Source organism: Ziziphus jujuba, chromosome 2 (genome assembly GCF_031755915.1).
Source record: "Ziziphus jujuba cultivar Dongzao chromosome 2, ASM3175591v1".
Taxonomy (NCBI): domain Eukaryota; kingdom Viridiplantae; phylum Streptophyta; class Magnoliopsida; order Rosales; family Rhamnaceae; genus Ziziphus; species Ziziphus jujuba.
This window is the reverse complement of record NC_083380.1, coordinates 8,604,282-8,623,169: the sequence shown is the minus strand read 5'-3', so window position 1 is coordinate 8,623,169 and position 18,888 is coordinate 8,604,282. Positions and strand designations below refer to the sequence as shown.

At 33.9% G+C, this 18,888-nt stretch overlaps 3 protein-coding genes across 4 annotated transcripts; all 3 read left to right on the top strand.

The window, feature by feature from the left end:
- The first annotated feature begins 467 nt into the window (after positions 1 to 467).
- LOC107418007 (probable inactive purple acid phosphatase 27) lies at positions 468 to 5,191 on the top strand. 2 transcript variants are annotated; one of them, XM_025073500.3, is made up of 12 exons: positions 475 to 826; positions 1,086 to 1,177; positions 1,306 to 1,372; positions 1,473 to 1,595; positions 1,728 to 1,820; positions 2,009 to 2,156; positions 2,255 to 2,336; positions 2,441 to 2,573; positions 2,709 to 2,914; positions 3,015 to 3,140; positions 4,134 to 4,437; positions 4,755 to 5,191. In XM_025073500.3, the coding sequence occupies exons 1-12, from the start codon at positions 611 to 613 to the stop codon at positions 5,058 to 5,060; spliced, it is 1,896 nt and encodes a 631-aa protein (XP_024929268.3). In that variant the 5' UTR covers positions 475 to 610; the 3' UTR covers positions 5,061 to 5,191. The 2 variants fall into 2 exon arrangements, with proteins under 2 accessions (XP_060670352.1, XP_024929268.3); XM_060814369.1 differs by lacking the exon at positions 3,015 to 3,140 and having other exon boundaries at positions 468 to 826.
- Positions 5,192 to 8,711: 3,520 nt separating this feature from the next.
- LOC107418000 (probable inactive purple acid phosphatase 27) lies at positions 8,712 to 13,677 on the top strand. Its single transcript, XM_016026662.4, has 12 exons — positions 8,712 to 9,201; positions 9,724 to 9,815; positions 10,112 to 10,181; positions 10,268 to 10,390; positions 10,589 to 10,681; positions 10,928 to 11,057; positions 11,435 to 11,516; positions 11,603 to 11,735; positions 12,065 to 12,270; positions 12,380 to 12,505; positions 12,760 to 13,069; positions 13,257 to 13,677. The coding sequence occupies exons 1-12, from the start codon at positions 8,998 to 9,000 to the stop codon at positions 13,560 to 13,562; spliced, it is 1,875 nt and encodes a 624-aa protein (XP_015882148.3). The 5' UTR covers positions 8,712 to 8,997; the 3' UTR covers positions 13,563 to 13,677.
- Positions 13,678 to 14,202: 525 nt separating this feature from the next.
- LOC107418013 (probable inactive purple acid phosphatase 27) lies at positions 14,203 to 18,731 on the top strand. The gene is made up of 12 exons (XM_060814665.1): positions 14,203 to 14,689; positions 15,044 to 15,135; positions 15,311 to 15,380; positions 15,482 to 15,604; positions 15,768 to 15,844; positions 16,046 to 16,175; positions 16,583 to 16,664; positions 16,754 to 16,886; positions 17,053 to 17,258; positions 17,382 to 17,507; positions 17,764 to 18,073; positions 18,223 to 18,731. The coding sequence occupies exons 3-12, from the start codon at positions 15,362 to 15,364 to the stop codon at positions 18,484 to 18,486; spliced, it is 1,470 nt and encodes a 489-aa protein (XP_060670648.1). The 5' UTR covers positions 14,203 to 14,689; positions 15,044 to 15,135; positions 15,311 to 15,361; the 3' UTR covers positions 18,487 to 18,731.
- The last annotated feature ends 157 nt before the right edge of the window (positions 18,732 to 18,888 follow it).

Here is an 18,888-nt window from a genome sequence, read left to right as displayed (position 1 = left end):
AAGAAAACAAAAAGTGCAAGTAATCTATGTCATCAAGAGTTGTGTATCAAATAGTATAGATGTGGAATTTATTGTGTATTATTAGTAAAGATATGAAATTAATCTTTAAAATTAAGAAAATCTTTAATTTATCCAACAACCATAGTTAGCCAATAGAATATAAAAGCAAAGGGTAATGAAAGCATCTCTTTTAAGTCAAATGTCAACTTAATATTCAACTGAAAATAAAAAGTTGGAATTTTTTTTGTTTATTTTATTTTTAAAGCGTAACATTCATGTCGGCATCTTAACGATCCTTTATTTTCAATTTTTTAGTGTAATTGAATGAAGAAATTAACAATACCACTATCAAAAAGTCATAAGTAAATATAAATAAAAAAAATAATAATAAAAATAGTGGTGTGGAAATTGCCGATAATAAAGTATGGACCTAAAGGTTGACTAACACAGCATGGATGGAATAGAATATAGATAGAGACCATATGGTACAGCTTTCATGTGGTGCAGGTTTTGGCCGGCCAAACCATTGCCAATGACATATGTATAGATGGATGAAACCTCACCAACGTTAAAAACTGTGTCCTAATTTTTGACATTTACTGCGGTGGTGATGGAGACTTTGAGCTTCCATTCATTGAAAGTTGCAGTTTTATTATTGTTGTCATGGTTTCTACATTTAGCAGCAGCAGCTTACACTAAGCATATTGGTGAAGCTGCAATAGGTGATGGTATTCAGCCGCTCTCCAAGATTGCTATCCACAGGGCTCTCTACGAGCTTCACGACAACGCCTCCGTCTCAGCAAAGCCTCTCCTTCTTGGCACCAAGGTATTATTAACAACCACTCCTCCTTCAATACATCTATATAGTTCTAGGCAATAATAATATGGCACAGCTTAGTTGATTAATTTCACTTGCTAGTTAATCTAACAACTATACTATGATTCTAATACATTAATTCCTATCTAAATGAGGAAATATAATTATATAGTATAATACAGCTTTTACATGCTAACTGTATCATCTATAAAATTCCCTGGTTTTTGTTTATATATATTAAGCTGATCTATGGGTGGTCTATTTGCAGGGTGCAGATTCTGAATGGGTAACAGTACAAGTTCAATTCTCTAAGCCTTCTGAAGATGATTGGCTAGGAGTTTTTTCTCCTGCAAATTTCAAGTAATTTTTTTTCCCACTTATTGGTTTCTCTCTTTTTGAATTGCCTTTTATGATTTTTGTTTTGGTGAATATTTAGACAACTCAATTCAAATAAATCATTAATCCCATCAACTTACCATATATGATAGCTCATTCACCTGTCCACCAAATGATGAACGACAACAAACTCCAAATATCTGCTCAGCTCCAATTAAGGTGTTCATTTTCATTGCAGTGTAAATCTCTGTTTTGGAAATGAATCAGACTACTTCTTAACCATTTTTTATTATCTGAATTTTCGTTGATTTGATTTCAGTACAAGTTTGCCAATGATTCCAATCCTGAATATGTAAAGAAAGGCAAAGCATCTTTGAAGTTTTTGCTGATCAATCAACGCGAAGATTTTTCATTTGCGCTATTCTCAGGCGGGTTGTCAAATGTATGTCCATTTTTCCAATCTTTACCTTATAAACAGCATGGCATTTTCCAACTGAATTGTCTCTTGAGGACTTATGAATATGCCAATTGGAGGACTTGAACTTACTTTTAACTTTGTATCTGAAAAATGCAGCCAAAACTGGTGGCAGTTTCCAATGTTATAAAGTTTGCGAATCCAAAAGCACCACTTTATCCACGTCTTGCTCAAGGGAAGTCTTGGAATGAAGTAAGTTTATGCATTCTTTGTAATTTTTAAGGAAACTGACTATTCATCTAATCAATTATAGTCCAGGCCTTCCTGAATGAAATTTTTTTATTCCTTTAGTTAGCACACCTACAATATTCTATCAAAATAAATGTTATGGATGGGGTGTTTGAAGTTGTAATGTAAATTTGTTTTCAACTTTGATGCAGATGACAGTAACTTGGACAAGCGGCTATAACATTAATGAAGCTTTACCTCTAGTTGAGTGGGGTCTCAAAGGACAAATTCAAACTCAAACTCAAACTCAAACTCAAACTCCAGCACAAACAATGACTTTTCATCGAAACAGCATGTGTGGTAATCTCTCTTCATGGTCTATTTTGGTATATAGTTTTTCACTAAGTATTATGTTTTCTGATGGTTTTATCTGGTAATTCTCTTAATCAATGTGGCAGGTCCACCAGCAAGGACAGTTGGTTGGCGCGATCCTGGTTTCATTCATACAAGTTTCTTGAAAGATTTGTGGCCAAGTTCTTTGTATGCATCTTTAAGCATTAGAAATGATTTCTCAAACAGGGGAAAAAAGATAAATTGAGATTATACATCTTCTTAAGTTCCAACATGGCTTTTGTTTTTTTCAGGTACTCTTACAAGCTTGGTCATAGACTACTTAATGGTAGCTTTATCTGGAGCAAGTCCTATTATTTCAAAGCATCACCATCTCCAGGGCAGGAATCATTGCAGCGTGTCATTATATTCGGAGACATGGGAAAGGTATAACAAGAAAACCATAACCATCTATTATTAACCTAAATGCAGTTTCAAATTTTCTTTCTGTATGTTTGAGGTTTTTTTCATGTTGTTCATCTTGGAAAAGAAAATTTTACTTTCCCTTTGCAAGTTTCTCAGGCAGAACGTGATGGTTCAAATGAGTACAGCAACTATCAACCAGGCTCCCTCAATACCACAGATCAACTTGTCAAGGATTTGGATAACATTGACATGGTTTTTCACATTGGTGATATCACATATGCAAATGGATACATCTCACAGTGGGACCAATTCACATCGCAGGTGGAGCCTATTGCATCAACTGTGCCATATATGATTGCAAGGTTAGCATATATAGCTTGCTGTTCCTTAAAGCTGAGTATCATGCATGTACACTTGAATTGAATCTATAAGTTAAAGTAACATGAAATACTCTATTAACAGTGGAAATCATGAAAGAGATGTGCCGGGGACAGGTTCCTTTTATGATAATAATGATTCTGGTGGTGAATGTGGTGTTCTTGCTGAAACCATGTTCTATGTTCCTGCTGAGAACAGAGCTAAATTCTGGTACATAACATGATTCATTTTCTGACTTATTTTGATTGGTTGTAGAACAATTTATTAAACTATGAATAGCAAGTGATGTGGCAAGAAGTTAGTTTCTAAAAAGTAATCAAAAGTATACAACTTGTATTAACAAACTTGAGGAGCTATTGTTAGATTTTATGGATCTAAATATGTATAATAAATTCCATAAATCATAAATTACTAACCTCCAAACGCAGCCATTGATAAATTAGATCTTTAATCCTGCAAAATAGAAAACAATATAAAGTAGTGCCTATGGACACACTACTCTCAAACCACTCTCAGATCTATGAAAACCCTAATATCAAAATACCGTATGACATCTGTTTGTTTGCTTGCCTTAGACCTTTAAATAGTCTCTGCAAGTCAGACTTATCCATTAATTTTGACACACATAAAATAATAATAATTTGATAATATAATTATACTAGGAAAAATATGGATAAGTCATTGGGCTTATAAAGAGAGTTGGTCCTCCAGTCCAATGGGCCAACTAGAGTCTTATAGAGAGTGTGTGACCAAGGGCCCTACTACAAAATAATAAAATAAGCCAGTCCCATTAATGGCATAAATAGGCCCTGTAAGTGAGTAATTGATTATGCCAAGTCCACAAATATTAATTTAATTCAACAGCTATAGCATTGTTGAAACTCAAAATCAAGGTTGGGAATTTACAAGGAGGAGGTAAGTGTATCTGAACTTGGGTTGAATCCAAGTTCTGCATAGAAGAAGACTCTAATCAGTTGGTAAGTTTCCCATAGCAGGTATTAAGGATTTCAGAAAGAAAGTTCATCTTTTAACAAGCAGCTAGCTTCAGATAATATCTAGCTAGTATTTGGCCAAACCAAGCAGAAAAGTATACTGATATCCCTGATAGGTTTATACAAAGCTGGTTTTCAAGTTTTTTTAATGGCTACGTTACTGAGCCTCTATTGAAAATTACGTGGAAATTGTTCCCTTTTTCCTTTGTAGGTATTCAACAGATTTTGGGATGTTCCATTTCTGTATAGCAGACAGTGAACATGATTGGAGAGAGGGTTCTGAGCAATACAAGTTCCTTGAGAAGTGCCTTGCATCAGCAGACAGGAAGAATCAGCCATGGCTGATCTTTGCTGCCCATCGTGTTCTTGGCTATTCCTCCACATATTGGCAGGATGGCTCATTTGGAGAGCCAATGGGAAGGGAAAGCTTGCAAAAGCTATGGCAGAAATACAAGGTGGACATTGCATTCTTTGGCCATATTCATAACTATGAGAGGATTTGCCCCATTTACCAGGTATTCCAAAATGATATAACTCGGACTTCAATGCTACTATTATGAGGGATTTAAGGCTGATGGATGAAATATAAGATTGCCAAAATCTGAGATTTTTAGTTCTTTACACAAATAACGGTCATACAAATATAGTTTAATGTCGGGACTCGAGATATAATTATTAGGAAACTCAATATTTCGTTCTAGAAACACAACAAAGCGATATTGTCATTTGAACTATCTTTAGAATGAAATGTGATCTATTGATAACTTTTCATTAATAAATTTTTAGATATAGATTCAATTCTTTCTAACATTTTTATGGATGTTATACGTAGAACCAATGTGTAAACACGGAGAAAACTCACTATTCAGGCACAGTGAATGGAACAATCCATGTTGTTGTTGGAGGTGGAGGAAGCCATTTATCAGATTTTGGACCAATTCAGACAAGTTGGAGTATTTACAGAGATTCTGATTATGGTTTTGTGAAACTAACTGCATTCAATCAGTCATCTCTTCTGTTTGAATACAAGAAGAGCAGTGATGGAAAAGTATATGATTCGTTCACCATCTCAAGGGACTACAAGGATGTCTTGGCCTGTGTCCATGACGGTTGTGAACCTACCACTTTAGCTACATGAAAGTTTTTGTCATTTTACATTTTTCCCCTCATTATAAATAAACGTATTTGTTGAAAAGAAAATGGACTTTTATAACTAAGTCATGAATAATTGAAATTATAAGTTATAAAATTTTCCTTTTCTTCAGTTAATTATGGATCTTTTGAATATTTTTTAGATTTGAATATGATTGTCTTTGTTTTTCTAAATAGTTACTTTTAAAAAAATTCATAAAACTAATGATAAAAAAAAAAAAGCTAATTTGTTTATCACATAAAAGATTTTAGTAATTATCCCCAGTCCCCCCCCCCAAAAAAAAAAAAGGAAAAAAGACTTTACGGTTAAACTTGCAAATTCTATGGTTAAAACTAATAATTCAAATAATAGTTTTTGCCCCTTAAAATTGCATGAATTTTCTACAAGCAAATTCAATTAATGGTTTATAATTTACATTTATTGCAAGTAAAAAAAAAAAAAATTCCAAACCATAATTTTTTCTAAATGTGTATATCTTATTTTCCAGTTAAATAATTCTAGTTAGTAATAATATATGATTCCCCAAAAGCTTATAACATGCTTGCTTATTTTAACAGCACACAGCAAAGAACAAGACAATCCCAAAACCAAAATGACAACGTTCGATTTCCCATCCCCAATTTTTTTTTTTTTTGGGTTTTCATTTTACGTGGTATAATTACAAAATAATCCCCCAAGCAAGCGACGACGACGTTTTACAGCCTTTTCCCGTTGGACTGCAACGCTATCTTCATCAGCAAGGAAAAGTAACATTTAAAAACCCCTCAAAACCATGCATCAGAAAATGTCAGAAATTCCAAGAGTTCCGTACTTATCATTTCCTAAGGTATATCTTTTTTTTTTTTTTTTAAAAATTTTTATTAATTTATTTGTTTATTTTTTTGGTTGTTTCTATCTAAATTTTCATGAATTTCTAAGTGTTGTTTTAGCTTTAGTTGTCTATGCTATTGTTGTATAATCTGAGAATGTTGCTATTGTTTCAATGATGTTTTTGGATTTTTTTTTATATGTCATAAGCATTCTGTTACATACTGAGAATCAGATTGAACATTTAGTATCATAGCAACTTTGATGCATCTGTTCCGAGGCACTTGAGTGGATGTTAGATTATGTTTATTTGGATTTTATATAACAAGTGGAAATCAAGCGAGAGTTTATTGAAGAAGACGTGAGGAATAGGCCATGAAAGGCTCTTTGAAAATTGGATCAGGGGAAAGGGAGATTCACGAAGCTGGTGTATATAACAACATTGGTGTCCTCTTTTTGTTTCAAGCCGCCAAAGGGAAGATGAAGGATTGCTTCTTTATTGTTTTGGAATCAGAATGGAAGTTGCATAGTGTTTTAGGTGCTCGACAATCCTTGCTAGGGTATGAGAAGGATTTGACGAAAATGGGTTATGGTGCATGATACATGGATAAAAGACTTATCTACTTTCCTACAGATGGTTCAAATGAGTATAGTGGTTATTAGCCAGGTTCATCTAATACTATCGACCAACTCATCAAAGACTTCAAAAACTATGACATAGTTTTCCATATAGGGAGAGATTTATCATATGCAAATGGATATATTTCTAATTGGGATCAATTCAAAGTGCAGGTGGAGCCCATTGCATCAACCTGAGTAAAATCTGATTAATTGATTTGCCGTTTGTAGTTCTTTTGGTGGAGTTTCATTTGAGCTGTGATTTCAAATCGTTTTTTAAGGTTTATGGAAGATATTTGGACTGTTTGATGGATACTGTTTTAATTAGATCCTGGAAAAATGACAAAATTTTCCTCTTTATATCATTTTCTATGTATGATGTACAGTATTCTGTGTTTTTAATTATATGCAATTCAAAACCAAAAAAAAAAAAAAAAAAAAAAAAAAAAAAAAATTGTGTATGCAATTCATATTGGTTTCATCTGCAATATGCAATGGCATTGATCATCCATAATTTTCCGACAAGAAGAAAACCAAGTTGAAAATGGCATTATTATTTATGGATACATGGGAAGCAGAATCAATGTGTGAATACAGAGAAATCTCACTATTCAGGCACAGTGAATAGAACAATCCATGTTGTTGTTGGAGGTGTAGGAAGTCGTTTATCAGATTTGGGACACCAATTCAGACAACTTGGACTCTTTTTAGAGATTCTGGTTATGGTTTTGTGAAACTAACAGCATTCAATGAGTCATGTCTTCTGATTGAATACAAGAAGAGCAGTAGTGGAAAAGTCTATGATTCATTCACCATCTCAAGGGATTACAAGGATGTATTGGCCTGTGTTCATGATGGCTCTGAACCAAACACTTTAGCCACTTGAAAGTTTTATCAATTTTTTTTTTTTTTTTTTTTCACTCTTTATCATTTGAAGTATTTGTTGAGAAGAAATGGCATTCTACCACTAGAGCAAATAGTTATGGGTATTTTCTTTTAATTAGTATGGATCTTTTGAATATTTTTTATTTGAGGTTGATGTTCATGTGAATAGTAGTTTTCTTATCCGGATTACATGTAATTATCATTGATGAATTGCATGTATCCTGTAGAAATACATTGCATCCAATTTCATTAAAATCTGGGCATTAGGGTGTGATACTCTAAAGTTAACTATTCAAAAAATTCTTACAGTTCGGACATGGCAGGTTTTTTATTTATTTATTTATTTTAACATTACAAATTACCTTAAATTTCTGCATCTTCATAACTCGAATCTATACTTTTATAGTATAGGTAGAAATGTTCAACCACGAAAGCTATTCTTTTAGTATTCAGGTATGAAAGATTGAAAAAAACATTTGGTGCTGTTAAAATGAAGGCCCGTTTGATAATGTTTATTAAAACAATTTTTAAAACAATTTTTTATAGATCAGGTAAAATAAAAATGAAAAATTTAATTTCATATTTTTTATAACTTAAAAGTTAAAACAACTTGGCTAATATATTCAAAAATATTTTATAAAAATAAAAATGGTAAAATCATGTTTGATAAAGATAAAAAATGATATATATATATATATATATCTATATGGAAAAACAATTTTTTGTCAATCAATATGATAAACATTATCTATAATTATAAATGATATATGTTAAATATGTTATACAGATGCAATCGATAATTTCTGATGTAAATCTTTTGCAAGTAAAATATAATTCTAAACTACAATTTCTATTGTTTATATCTGTTCTGTCAGTTTTTTTTTTTTTTTTGGGAAAAGTATCTGGTATCTATCAGTTAAATAATTCTAATTGTACATATGATTTCTTTTTCTTTTTTTTTTTTTTTTTGGTGAAGTAATTATATGATTGCTGTTATAACCTATCACATGCTTATTTAATAAAAATATAAATTCCATTTTCTCTCTAGTTTGCAAAGAATTTCATACAAAACTGGAAACAAATCCAAATGGTGGCCTATTGCGTCCACGAACGAATTGTGCTAATTTTTATAAAACTATTTAGAAAATAAATTTCTTAGTGGGTCCACTACCAATATCAATCCCACCAAGAAGTCAAGCAGGAAAAAATAATAATAATAACAAAAGAAGAAGAAAGAAGTAGTTCCCACGTGCGTCCTCCATGGCAACCTTCGGTGACTGACAGTCACACATTCTATCAAAACGCTTTCTCTATGAAAACCCACCATTGTTTTTATTCTCTACGAGCAACAGTCAGAGACCCGCTTATCTTCGTTGTTTCACAACCCAGTTGGCTTTTTCTTTCTCTAATTTTCTCTTCTCTGATATTTCACGTCCCTTTCATCGTATTAGTTGGAAAAAACAAAAAAAAAATTACTTCTTTTATAGTAAGAAAAGCAAAAAGTCAAAAGTTGGGATCATTTTGAGAATCTAAATGGGAATAAATAGCATTATTCTATGTATTTAAATTCATAGTTTGTGTGCTTCTTTGGCGAAAAAAAAAAAAAAAGAAAATGGGAAGGAGCTTTCAGTCCACGAGGAAAGTCCATGGAGGAGTTCTGGCACTGTGCTGGTGGTTGGCGAACCTTGGATTAGCTTGGGCTCATATCAATGGATTTGAGGACCAACCACTTTCCCAGATTGCTATCCACAAAACCATTATTGCCCTGCTGGACTCCGCCTCCATTCAAGCTTACCCTTTTGTTCTCGGCTTAAAGGTAATACTGTTCGTATGCTCTAACTTCAAAGACTGTATTTTGATAAAATACTTATTGAAGCATTTTAATGAAGAATAAGCGGAAATAGAAATTAGAAAAAAAGTTATGTGGGAAATTATGGTCAAGTTATACTAGTATACTGAATTTGAACCCAAAAAAAAAAAAAAAAAAAAAAAATGATTTACGATAGGAAGATAGGCGTACTTTTTCAATTTTGTTATCATTAGCTTTGGAAGTTAATGACTTTTTAATAAGCGTAAACTAAACCCCTATAGTATATAGTTTTCCAACATTTAGTTGGTACTGGTATAACAAGGTTACTTGGTTGATGGGTTGTTGTGGAATGACTGACTATTGGTAGATTATACTAGCTCTCTCCCTGCTTTTTGTATGCATATTTAGCCCTGTACATGATATGAGTGTTTGAAAAACTTGTGGTTCTAATTTAACTGTAAAGATGTTTATTATTGATTTCGGGATACTGAAGTTTGATGATGGATGATTTGATTCAAATAATCACAGGGTGAAGATACCCAATGGGTAACTGTGGATTTAGAACACCCTGAACCCTCTGTGGATGATTGGGTCGGTGTCTTTTCTCCAGCAAGATTCAAGTATGTACAGATATGTTAATTGGGAGAATTTTTAGCTGCTTTGTTCTTACTCATTTTGTAACCGAACAATTCACATATTGTTAAATGGGCCTTCAACCTTTTTAAGCTAAATTTATGGCGCAAGAAAGAAATATATATATATATATATATATATATTTACATGTATATTTTGACTATAACTGGGACAAACATTCTGTTCCTTTTTTTTTTTTTTTTTTTCCTCCCGTTGCATGATATAAGAGAATCTGCATTGTTATTGTTGGAAAAACTGAAGTGGTTCTGGTTTGATATGTCAGCTCATCATATTGCCTACCTGTGGATGACCCAAAACAACAAACTCCATTTATATGCTCTGCCCCAATCAAGGTCCGTGCACTATAAATGTGAGTTATACAGAACTAAAGCTTTTTAAAACTTCTTGACCAATGTGATATCTTATACCTTTATTTCAGTTCAAGTATGCGAATCATTCCAACTCCGGTTATACCAAGACAGGAAAAGCCTCTTTGAAGTTCCAACTGATAAATCAGCGTGCAGACTTTTCATTTGCATTATTTTCAGGAGGGTTGTCAAATGTGTGTTTGTAACCTTTTCTGGTGTATTATGCTTGATCAAATGTCAATCTCTATATATATTTTACTTTTATTTTAATATAATTATATCTTATATTGCTCCTCCATATATAGTCTCCCTATTACCATCCTAATTTAATCAACTTTTATGTAGTATTGATGTTACTATCTGTTAACTGATTCAGAATGTGAATAATGCAGCCAAAACTGGTAGCAGTTTCAAACTTCATATCATTTGCAAATCCTAAGGCACCTGTCTATCCACGCCTTGCACAAGGGAAGTCTTGGAATGAAGTAAGATTTCTAGTTTTCTTGGGTCCTAAATTTGTTAAGGAAATTATTTTTATAAAGTCTACTTTCCTTAGTTCTTTAAGTCTTGTAATGTTCTGTCCTAAGCATGCAAAAAGTTAATAATAACAATATCAAGTGAAATAGTTGACTTCTATTTTTGGCATGGAGATGATGCTTTTTGCTTCACTAGAATTAAGTTTCTATCATTGTCCTTCATATTGCTTATGAAGTTTTTTTTATGCTGTGCAGATGACAATTACCTGGACAAGTGGCTACAATATAGATGAGGCTGTTCCATTTGTTGAGTGGGGTCTGAAAGGAGAAATACAAATGCGATCCCCAGCTGGAACTTTGACATTTGATCGAAGCAGCATGTGTGGTATGTTTAAATTGGGCCAATTTCCTAGTTTACAGTGATATGCAATTTAATCATTCTGTGCTGGCCTGGTCCTAAAGCTTTACCTGAAAATCCCTAGTCTTCTGATTATCATAGTATGTTTTGAATAATAAGTTATTTTTCATCTATTAATAATAAAACAGCAATAAAAAAATGCAATTGACAGCAGTGATTCGTCCAATACAAGTGTTTGCTTATTATTTTGTTGGTAGACGTTTCACAACAGAGATCAATTGTGTCACTTCCGAGTTCTTACAACTCTATGGTGCACAAAAGACAGGCAGATTACTTTTTGCACCATGATTAAGTGTGTAGCCATGCAGGCATGTTTCATTATGAAGTTTTATCTTGTAATCCAGGTTCACCAGCAAGGACGGTTGGTTGGCGCGATCCTGGTTTCATACACACTAGTTTCCTAAAATATTTGTGGCCAAACTCCATGTATGCATATAAAGTTTTGTTTTGTTTGCTCAAATGCAGTGAAGTATTGATGATATCTGGCTTGATGGTTATGATGATTTTTCCAGGTACACTTACAGGTTGGGTCATATTTTATTGAATGGTTCATATGTTTGGAGCAAAAACTATTCCTTCAAATCATCCCCATATCCTGGACAGAACTCACTGCAGCGAGTTGTAATATTTGGCGACATGGGGAAGGTATCATGAAAGAAGTGATTTGTGGAAGAGAACATGAACTTTGAAAGGATGATTCTGTTTTCTATTAGTACATGATCAAGGAATTTCTTATTCAAGAACTGCACTGATAGTTTGCTTCTCGCCTGAAATATGGCATTAAATGAGGTTTTGTCAATATTCTGGTGATGAAATTTATCATTATTGAGAATCCTTAAAAACTTCTTATGCCTCTCTCGCTTGCTTATTTCATATGTTGTTCTTGTCACATGATAGGATGGATTTGCCTATATTGAGTTTCTGGTTCATGATACATGGATAGATTACTGAACTCCCTTCCTATTATCTTTCAGGCAGAGCGTGATGGTTCAAATGAGTATAGTGATTATCAGCCAGGTTCTCTCAACACTACTGATCAACTGATCAAAGACTTGAACAACTATGACATAGTTTTCCACATAGGAGATATTTCATATTCAAATGGATATATCTCCCAGTGGGACCAATTCACGGCACAAGTGGAGGCCATTTCATCAACCAAACCTTATATGATTGGAAGGTTTGTTTGAATACTGCTTAATATTGGATGTTTCCAGACTATACATCAAACTTGTTTAAGGTATTAATTTTTTGATATTGGTTGATGAATCTTGATTTGGTTCCTGCAGTGGTAATCATGAACGTGATTGGCCAAATACGGGGTCCTTCTATGATACTATGGATTCAGGTGGGGAATGTGGTGTGCCAGCTGAGACCATGTATTATGTTCCAGCTGAGAACCGAGCTAAGTTTTGGTAAGTTTCTCAATCTTTTAGAAACTTCTAGCATTTATATTAATGCTAAAATAAAAGAATAGGCTCAAATATACCTCTTACATGCATGCATAACACAGTATTCTTAGCAAAGACCCCATGGCACTAACAGCTTTTGCCTTGGAATAAGGTTGCTGATTCTCTCATCTTCTTCGAAACCAATCATGTGTAGAACCATGTAATGTTTATATTTTTGAGCCCAGTTTTTACATAAGCTGTATGTCTTTGATTTGTAGGTACTCGACAGATTATGGTATGTTTCATTTCTGCATAGCCGACTCTGAACATGACTGGAGGGAGGGATCAGAACAGTACAGGTTCATTGAGAAATGCCTTGCATCCGCAGATAGAAGGAAACAACCTTGGTTGATTTTTGCAGCTCACCGTGTTCTTGGCTATTCCTCTGATTACTGGTATGGCATGGAGGGCTCATTCGAAGAGCCCATGGGAAGGGAAAGTTTACAGAGGCTTTGGCAAAAATACAAGGTTGATATAGCATTTTATGGTCATGTTCATAACTATGAAAGGACATGCCCCATATACCAGGTATATATATATATATGGATTCAATTTCTCAATGTCCATTAAAAGAATATATATGATCCATGAATCTTTATATTTTTATGTAGTTTTATCTTCAGATTCTTTCTGTTTTATTTCTGCCACAGTGTGATAAAAAGTAGCAGAAAGTTTCCATTTCATTTCTCTAACATTTTCATTCCTGGTGGTGCAGAATCAATGTGTAAATACAGAAAAGTCTCACTATTCCGGCATTGTTAATGGTACCATCCATGTTGTTGTTGGAGGGGGAGGAAGCCACTTATCCACGTTCAGCCAAGTGACCCCTGTCTGGAGTATTTACAAAGATTATGACTTTGGATTTGTCAAACTCACAGCATTCAATCACTCATCTCTCCTCTTCGAATACAAGAAAAGCAGGGATGGGAAAGTCTATGATTCTTTCACCATTTCAAGGGAGTACAGAGATGTCTTAGCTTGTGTGCATGATGGTTGTGAAGCAACCACTTTGGCATCTTGAATCAAATTATTGAAATAATCCTTCATATTCGACGTTTATAAGCAGAAGTTGTTGCCCATATGTCTATACAATATTGTTAAAATAAAATGATAAAGATATTTTGAATTTTTCTACACCTTTAGTTGCTTTTGAGAGTTGGCCATTTTTGTGTATTTGTGTGAATATATTTTTCATGGATGACCATATATTTTCTGGAAAGTATAAAAGGGACAGATTTTCTGAATGGCTTTAAAAATAAAGTTTTGGACTTTCTTTCTAGCTCTCCTCAACCAAGGGCGTGTTTGGCTGTCAGGTCAAATTTTGAGACAAACCCATTTACGATAATATTGAAGATTGGCCGTGTCATGAATAGTATTAACAACCTGCTATTCCTACTTTTCAAAGAGCCAATAAATAAATAAATAAATAAAGAAAAAACGTAGTCGATTTGAAAGAAAAACATGTGACACAATGATACAGTCAACGGTCTCTAAACTCAACGGTCTCTAATGAGAATCAAGTTCACTTATAGATGTGATGTAGAAGCACTATGTAAACGCATATAAATCCCACTATTGAGGTCATAGAAATTGGAAATAAACAATCCATGTGGGGCTTGTTGGAGTCTTTGCAAAGATTTTGATATTGGTTTTTGGCAAACTAACACTAACAGCATTCAATCACTCATTGCTTCTGTCATACAAGAAAAAAGCAGTGATGGAAAAAAGTCAATAATTCCTCCACCATCATCTCAAGGGTCAGCAGGGATTTATTTGGCCTTATATACTTGATGGCCGTGAATCAACCACTATTGATGCATAAAAAGTATGAATAAAATATAGTTGAGAGAAAAATGAACCTCCATTATTAAAGCATATAATGAAAAAGTGAATGGATTATTGGTGTTTTTACTAGTCCATTTCTTTTCTTTGATTTGCAAGAGAGATATATTTAAGCGTAACTGGAACATAGCTTTCAGTTCATAAAGAAAATGACTAGAGTTTTGCTGTATTTATGGTTGGTGAACCTTGGATTAGCTTGATGGATTTGGAGATCATCCACTTTCCCAGATTGCCATCCACAGAGCAACTCTTGCCCTCCATGACTCTGCCTCCATTAAAGCTTACCCTTCAGTTCTCGGCTTAAAGGTAAACACAATTCCGTATTAATTTTTGCTCAGTTCTAAGAACTCTGTTTTCACATAATATTTTCCTTGAAATGGGTCTCTACAAAACAAGACTGGCATAGTGTTTATAAAAGCGAAATGAAAGGTAGAATTTCAAATTTTATTATCATTTGCTTTGTATGTTATTTTGATCATGGATAAGCTTAAACTCTGCCCATTATAGTGTATGAATTTGATGTTATAGTTTAATGGGTAATTATGGAATGGTTTACTGCAATATATGGTTATCAAATTTATAAGCAGCACGAAATTAAATTAGGATTACAGTTTCTAATTTAATGGTAAAGATATTAGTGATTATGAATATGTGTTACAGGGTGAAGATACCCAGTGGGTCACTGTGGATATAGAATACCCTGAACCCTCAGTAACAGATTGGATTGGTGTGTTTTCTCCGGCAAAATTCAAGTATGTCTAGCTTCTTTCTTTTTACTCCATATTTTTTTTTTTTTGACTTGACAGAACATGATCTGAATTTCTTCTCAAGATAATACAAAAGAAATTATATTTTGGTATAGATAGGAAAATCTTTGTTTTTGTTATTGGTGCACAAACTGAAGTTGGTTCTGCTTCGATATGTCAGCTCATCATATTGCCCACCAGTAGATGACCAAGATGAACAAAAACCATATATATGCTCTGCCCCAATCAAGGTTTGTATGTGCAAGAATGAAGTTGTAGGATTATCGAAACTAGAGCATTTTCTAAACTTCTATCCCTAACCCATGTGAATATCTGATGCTTTTCGTTTCAGTTCAAGAATGCCAACTATTTGAACCCAAATTATACAAAGACAGGCAAATCCTCTCTCAAGTTCAGGCTGATAAATCAGCGTGCAGATTTTTCTTTTGCATTATTTTCAGGCGGGTTGTCAAATGTTCGTTTCTAACTCTTTCTGCTAAGTCGTTAAAATTTTGCAATATAAAACAAAAATAGGAAAAAAGAAAAAGAAAAAAAAAGAAAAAGAAAAGAAGTGATTTTGATGTTGCTACTGCCTGACTGATTCAGTACTTGAATGATGTAGCCAAAACTTGTGGCAGTTTCAAACTTCATATCATTTGAGAATCCGAAAGCACCCATCTATCCACGCCTTGCTCAGGGGAAGTCTTGGAATGAAGTAAGTTTTCTTAGTTTCATCAAGTTACAAAGTCACTTCTTTGAAAACTTGAAATAAGTTTGTTTAATTTACTAGAATCCCATAGTTCATGTTGTGATCCATATGTTTGTATTATTTATGTCTCTTTCATCTTTCTCAACTATATGATAAAAGAATATATACAAACTGAATTGTTTACATGATATTTTTGATGCTGTGTAGTTGACAATAACCTGGACAAGTGGTTACAACGTAAATGAGGCTGTACCATTTGTTGAGTGGGGTCTGAAAGGAAAAAATCGATTGAGATCTCCTGCTAGAACATCAACATTTGATCGGAGCAGCATGTGTGGTATGTTTAAATCTGGCTAGATTTTCCATCGCTTTTTCTGTTTTTTCCAACTTATTCATTCCATGCCCTGTTTTCTCAGAAAAATTTTAACTTTACAATCCCAAGTCCAGTACTAATTGTCAATGTATGTTATTGAAATATGAGTTTTTCAAGTATTTATAGTTATAAAGCATAAAGAATATTGAAGTATGACTGAAGATCACAAACTTCTAAGCCTTTGTGGGATTTGTGATAACTTCTATTATCAAGTTCTTCCTATTTTGAAAATTTCTTCCATGTTCCACTTCAAGATTTGCATTTTAGGTGCCCCACATTTCCTTTTGATTACTCTCCATTTCCATTCAAACTAAGGCAGGACTCTTTGGTATGGATGATTCATGATGAGGTGGTTTTATCTTGTTATACAGGTTCACCTGCAAAGACGGTTGGCTGGCGTGATCCTGGTTTCATACACACTAGTTTCCTTAAAGATTTGTTGCCAAACTCTGTGTATGCATTCAGAGTGTTTGCTATATGATTTCTTGCTAATGTACACAAGGATTTAAGTACTGATGAAATCTGGGGTGATGATTGTTCAGGTATACTTACAGGATGAGTCATCGTTTATCAGATGGTTCATATGTCTCTACCAAATTCTATTCCTTCAAATCATCACCATATCCTGGACAGGACTCGCTACAGCGTGTTATAATATTTGGTGACATGGGGAAGGTATTATTTTCTGAAACCTAGTACGAAATTTAGGAGAATACCTTCAAATGGTACTCATGCCTTTGCTTGCATATTTTGTTTCTCGATTTAGAATACAACTTGCATAGTGTTTCTGGTGCATATATAAAAGAATTCTACATTTCCTCCTTGTATAAATATCTTTCAGGTAGAGCGTGATGGTTCAAATGGTTATAGTAATTATCAACCAGGTTCACTTAACACTACAGACCAACTCATAAAAGACTTGAAAAACTATGACATAGTTTTCCATATAGGAGATTTGTCATATGCAAATGGATATCTCTCTCAGTGGGCCCAATTCACATCACAAGTCGAGCCCATTGCATCAACCGTGCCTTATATGGTTGCAAGGTTAATTTGTTTGAATATTGATCAATTCCATGTTTCCATTGCATCTATAAGTCAAACTACTTTTAGGCATATTACTATTTGGTGTCATTGGTTGGTGAATCATGTTTTAATTGGTTCCTGCAGTGGTAATCATGAACGTGATTGGCCAAATTCAGGGTCCTTCTTTGATGGTACAGATTCAGGCGGTGAATGTGGTGTTGTGGCTGAGACCATGTACTATGTTCCAGCTGAGAACCGATCTAAATTTTGGTAAATTTTTGCAGTTTTTTTAGTAATTCCTAGCATTTATGAAGTAACCGTCTAAGTTTTTCTGGTAACTTAATGGCATCTAAGTAACATCTATAGCAAAGACACCAGGTAACTTAATGGCATCTAAGTAACATCTATAGCAAAGACACCATGGCACCCAGTAGCTTTTTCCTTGGGAAATAAGGTTGTTGGTTCCCACATTTACTTGGAAACCAAGCATGTCTACAGCTAGATCATGTATGATTCTTTTGAGTAGGTACTCCACAGATTATGGTATGTTCCATTTCTGCATAGCAGACAGTGAAAATGACTGGAGGGAAGGAACAGAACAATACAGTTTCATTGAGAAATGCCTTGCATCAGTAGATAAACAGAAACAACCATGGTTGATTTTTGTAGCTCACCGTGTCCTTGGCTATTCCTCTGATTTCTGGTATGCCTTCGATGGCTCATTTGAAGAATCCATGGGAAGGGAAAGCTTGCAGGGTCTTTGGCAAAAATACAAGGTCGATATAGCAATTTATGGCCATGCTCATAACTATGAAAGAACATGCCCCATACACCAGGTATTTATAATCTGTAGTTTCTTACTCGTCAAGTTACCCATCCAACCCAAAAGTTTAAGCTTATAGGAAGTGCATCCAACAATATATATTGAGCTTATTTTCAATACTTACAAGCTACAATATTCTTTTCATGTGTGGTACTGGTGTAGGACCAATGCACAAAGACAGAAAAGTCTCGTTACTCTGGTACTGTGAATGGAACCATTCATGTTGTGGTTGGAGGAGGAGGGAGCCATTTATCAGAGTTCAGTGAAGAAACACCAGATTGGAGTATTTACAGAGATTATGACTTTGGATTTGTTAAACTCACTGCCTTCAATCACTCATCTCTCCTATTTGAATACAAGAAAAGCAGTGATGGGAAGGTCTATGATTCTTTCACCATTTCCAGGGACTCCAAAGATATGCCTTAAGCTTGTATACATACATGCACAATGGTTGTCAAACAACCAATTCAACATTTTGAACTATATTGAATTGAAAAAAATGATTGCAAGGTCTTTTTTTTTTTTTTGGATATAAGGGATGGAATGATTAAACGAAGGCTTTTTGTTTGAAAAACTGTAGATTTTGCCATGAGGTTGTCGGTTGTCCCAATAGAGACTGATTTTGAGGATGATAACAACAGTTTTAATTATATATCAAATTTTCTACTGAATGGTTAGTTTTTGTCATGGATTCTGCGATTTGTGTGTGTGTGTGTGTGTGTGTGTGTGTGTGTGTGTTTTCTATATGCATATTTTTCTTGAGTATTGTTATAGATACCAATTTGTTAATTAATTATTTTGGAAACAAATTAGTGTAATTTAATGTTA

Bases quoted from the DNA above. Each gene is read 5' to 3' on its own strand.
- LOC107418007 (XM_025073500.3), top strand. From the start codon at position 611: ATGGAGACTTTGAGCTTCCATTCATTGAAAGTTGCAGTTTTATTATTG. The intron at 1,596-1,727 runs GTATGTCCATTT...TGAAAAATGCAG, and splicing joins TCTCAGGCGGGTTGTCAAAT to CCAAAACTGGTGGCAGTTTC. The intron at 4,438-4,754 runs GTATTCCAAAAT...TGTTATACGTAG, and splicing joins GGATTTGCCCCATTTACCAG to AACCAATGTGTAAACACGGA.
- LOC107418000 (XM_016026662.4), top strand. From the start codon at position 8,998: ATGGGAAGGAGCTTTCAGTCCACGAGGAAAGTCCATGGAGGAGTTCTG. The intron at 10,182-10,267 runs GTCCGTGCACTA...CCTTTATTTCAG, and splicing joins TATGCTCTGCCCCAATCAAG to TTCAAGTATGCGAATCATTC. The intron at 10,391-10,588 runs GTGTGTTTGTAA...TGAATAATGCAG, and splicing joins TTTCAGGAGGGTTGTCAAAT to CCAAAACTGGTAGCAGTTTC.
- LOC107418013 (XM_060814665.1), top strand. The intron at 16,665-16,753 runs GTATGCATTCAG...ATGATTGTTCAG, and splicing joins GATTTGTTGCCAAACTCTGT to GTATACTTACAGGATGAGTC. The intron at 17,508-17,763 runs GTAAATTTTTGC...TCTTTTGAGTAG, and splicing joins GAGAACCGATCTAAATTTTG to GTACTCCACAGATTATGGTA.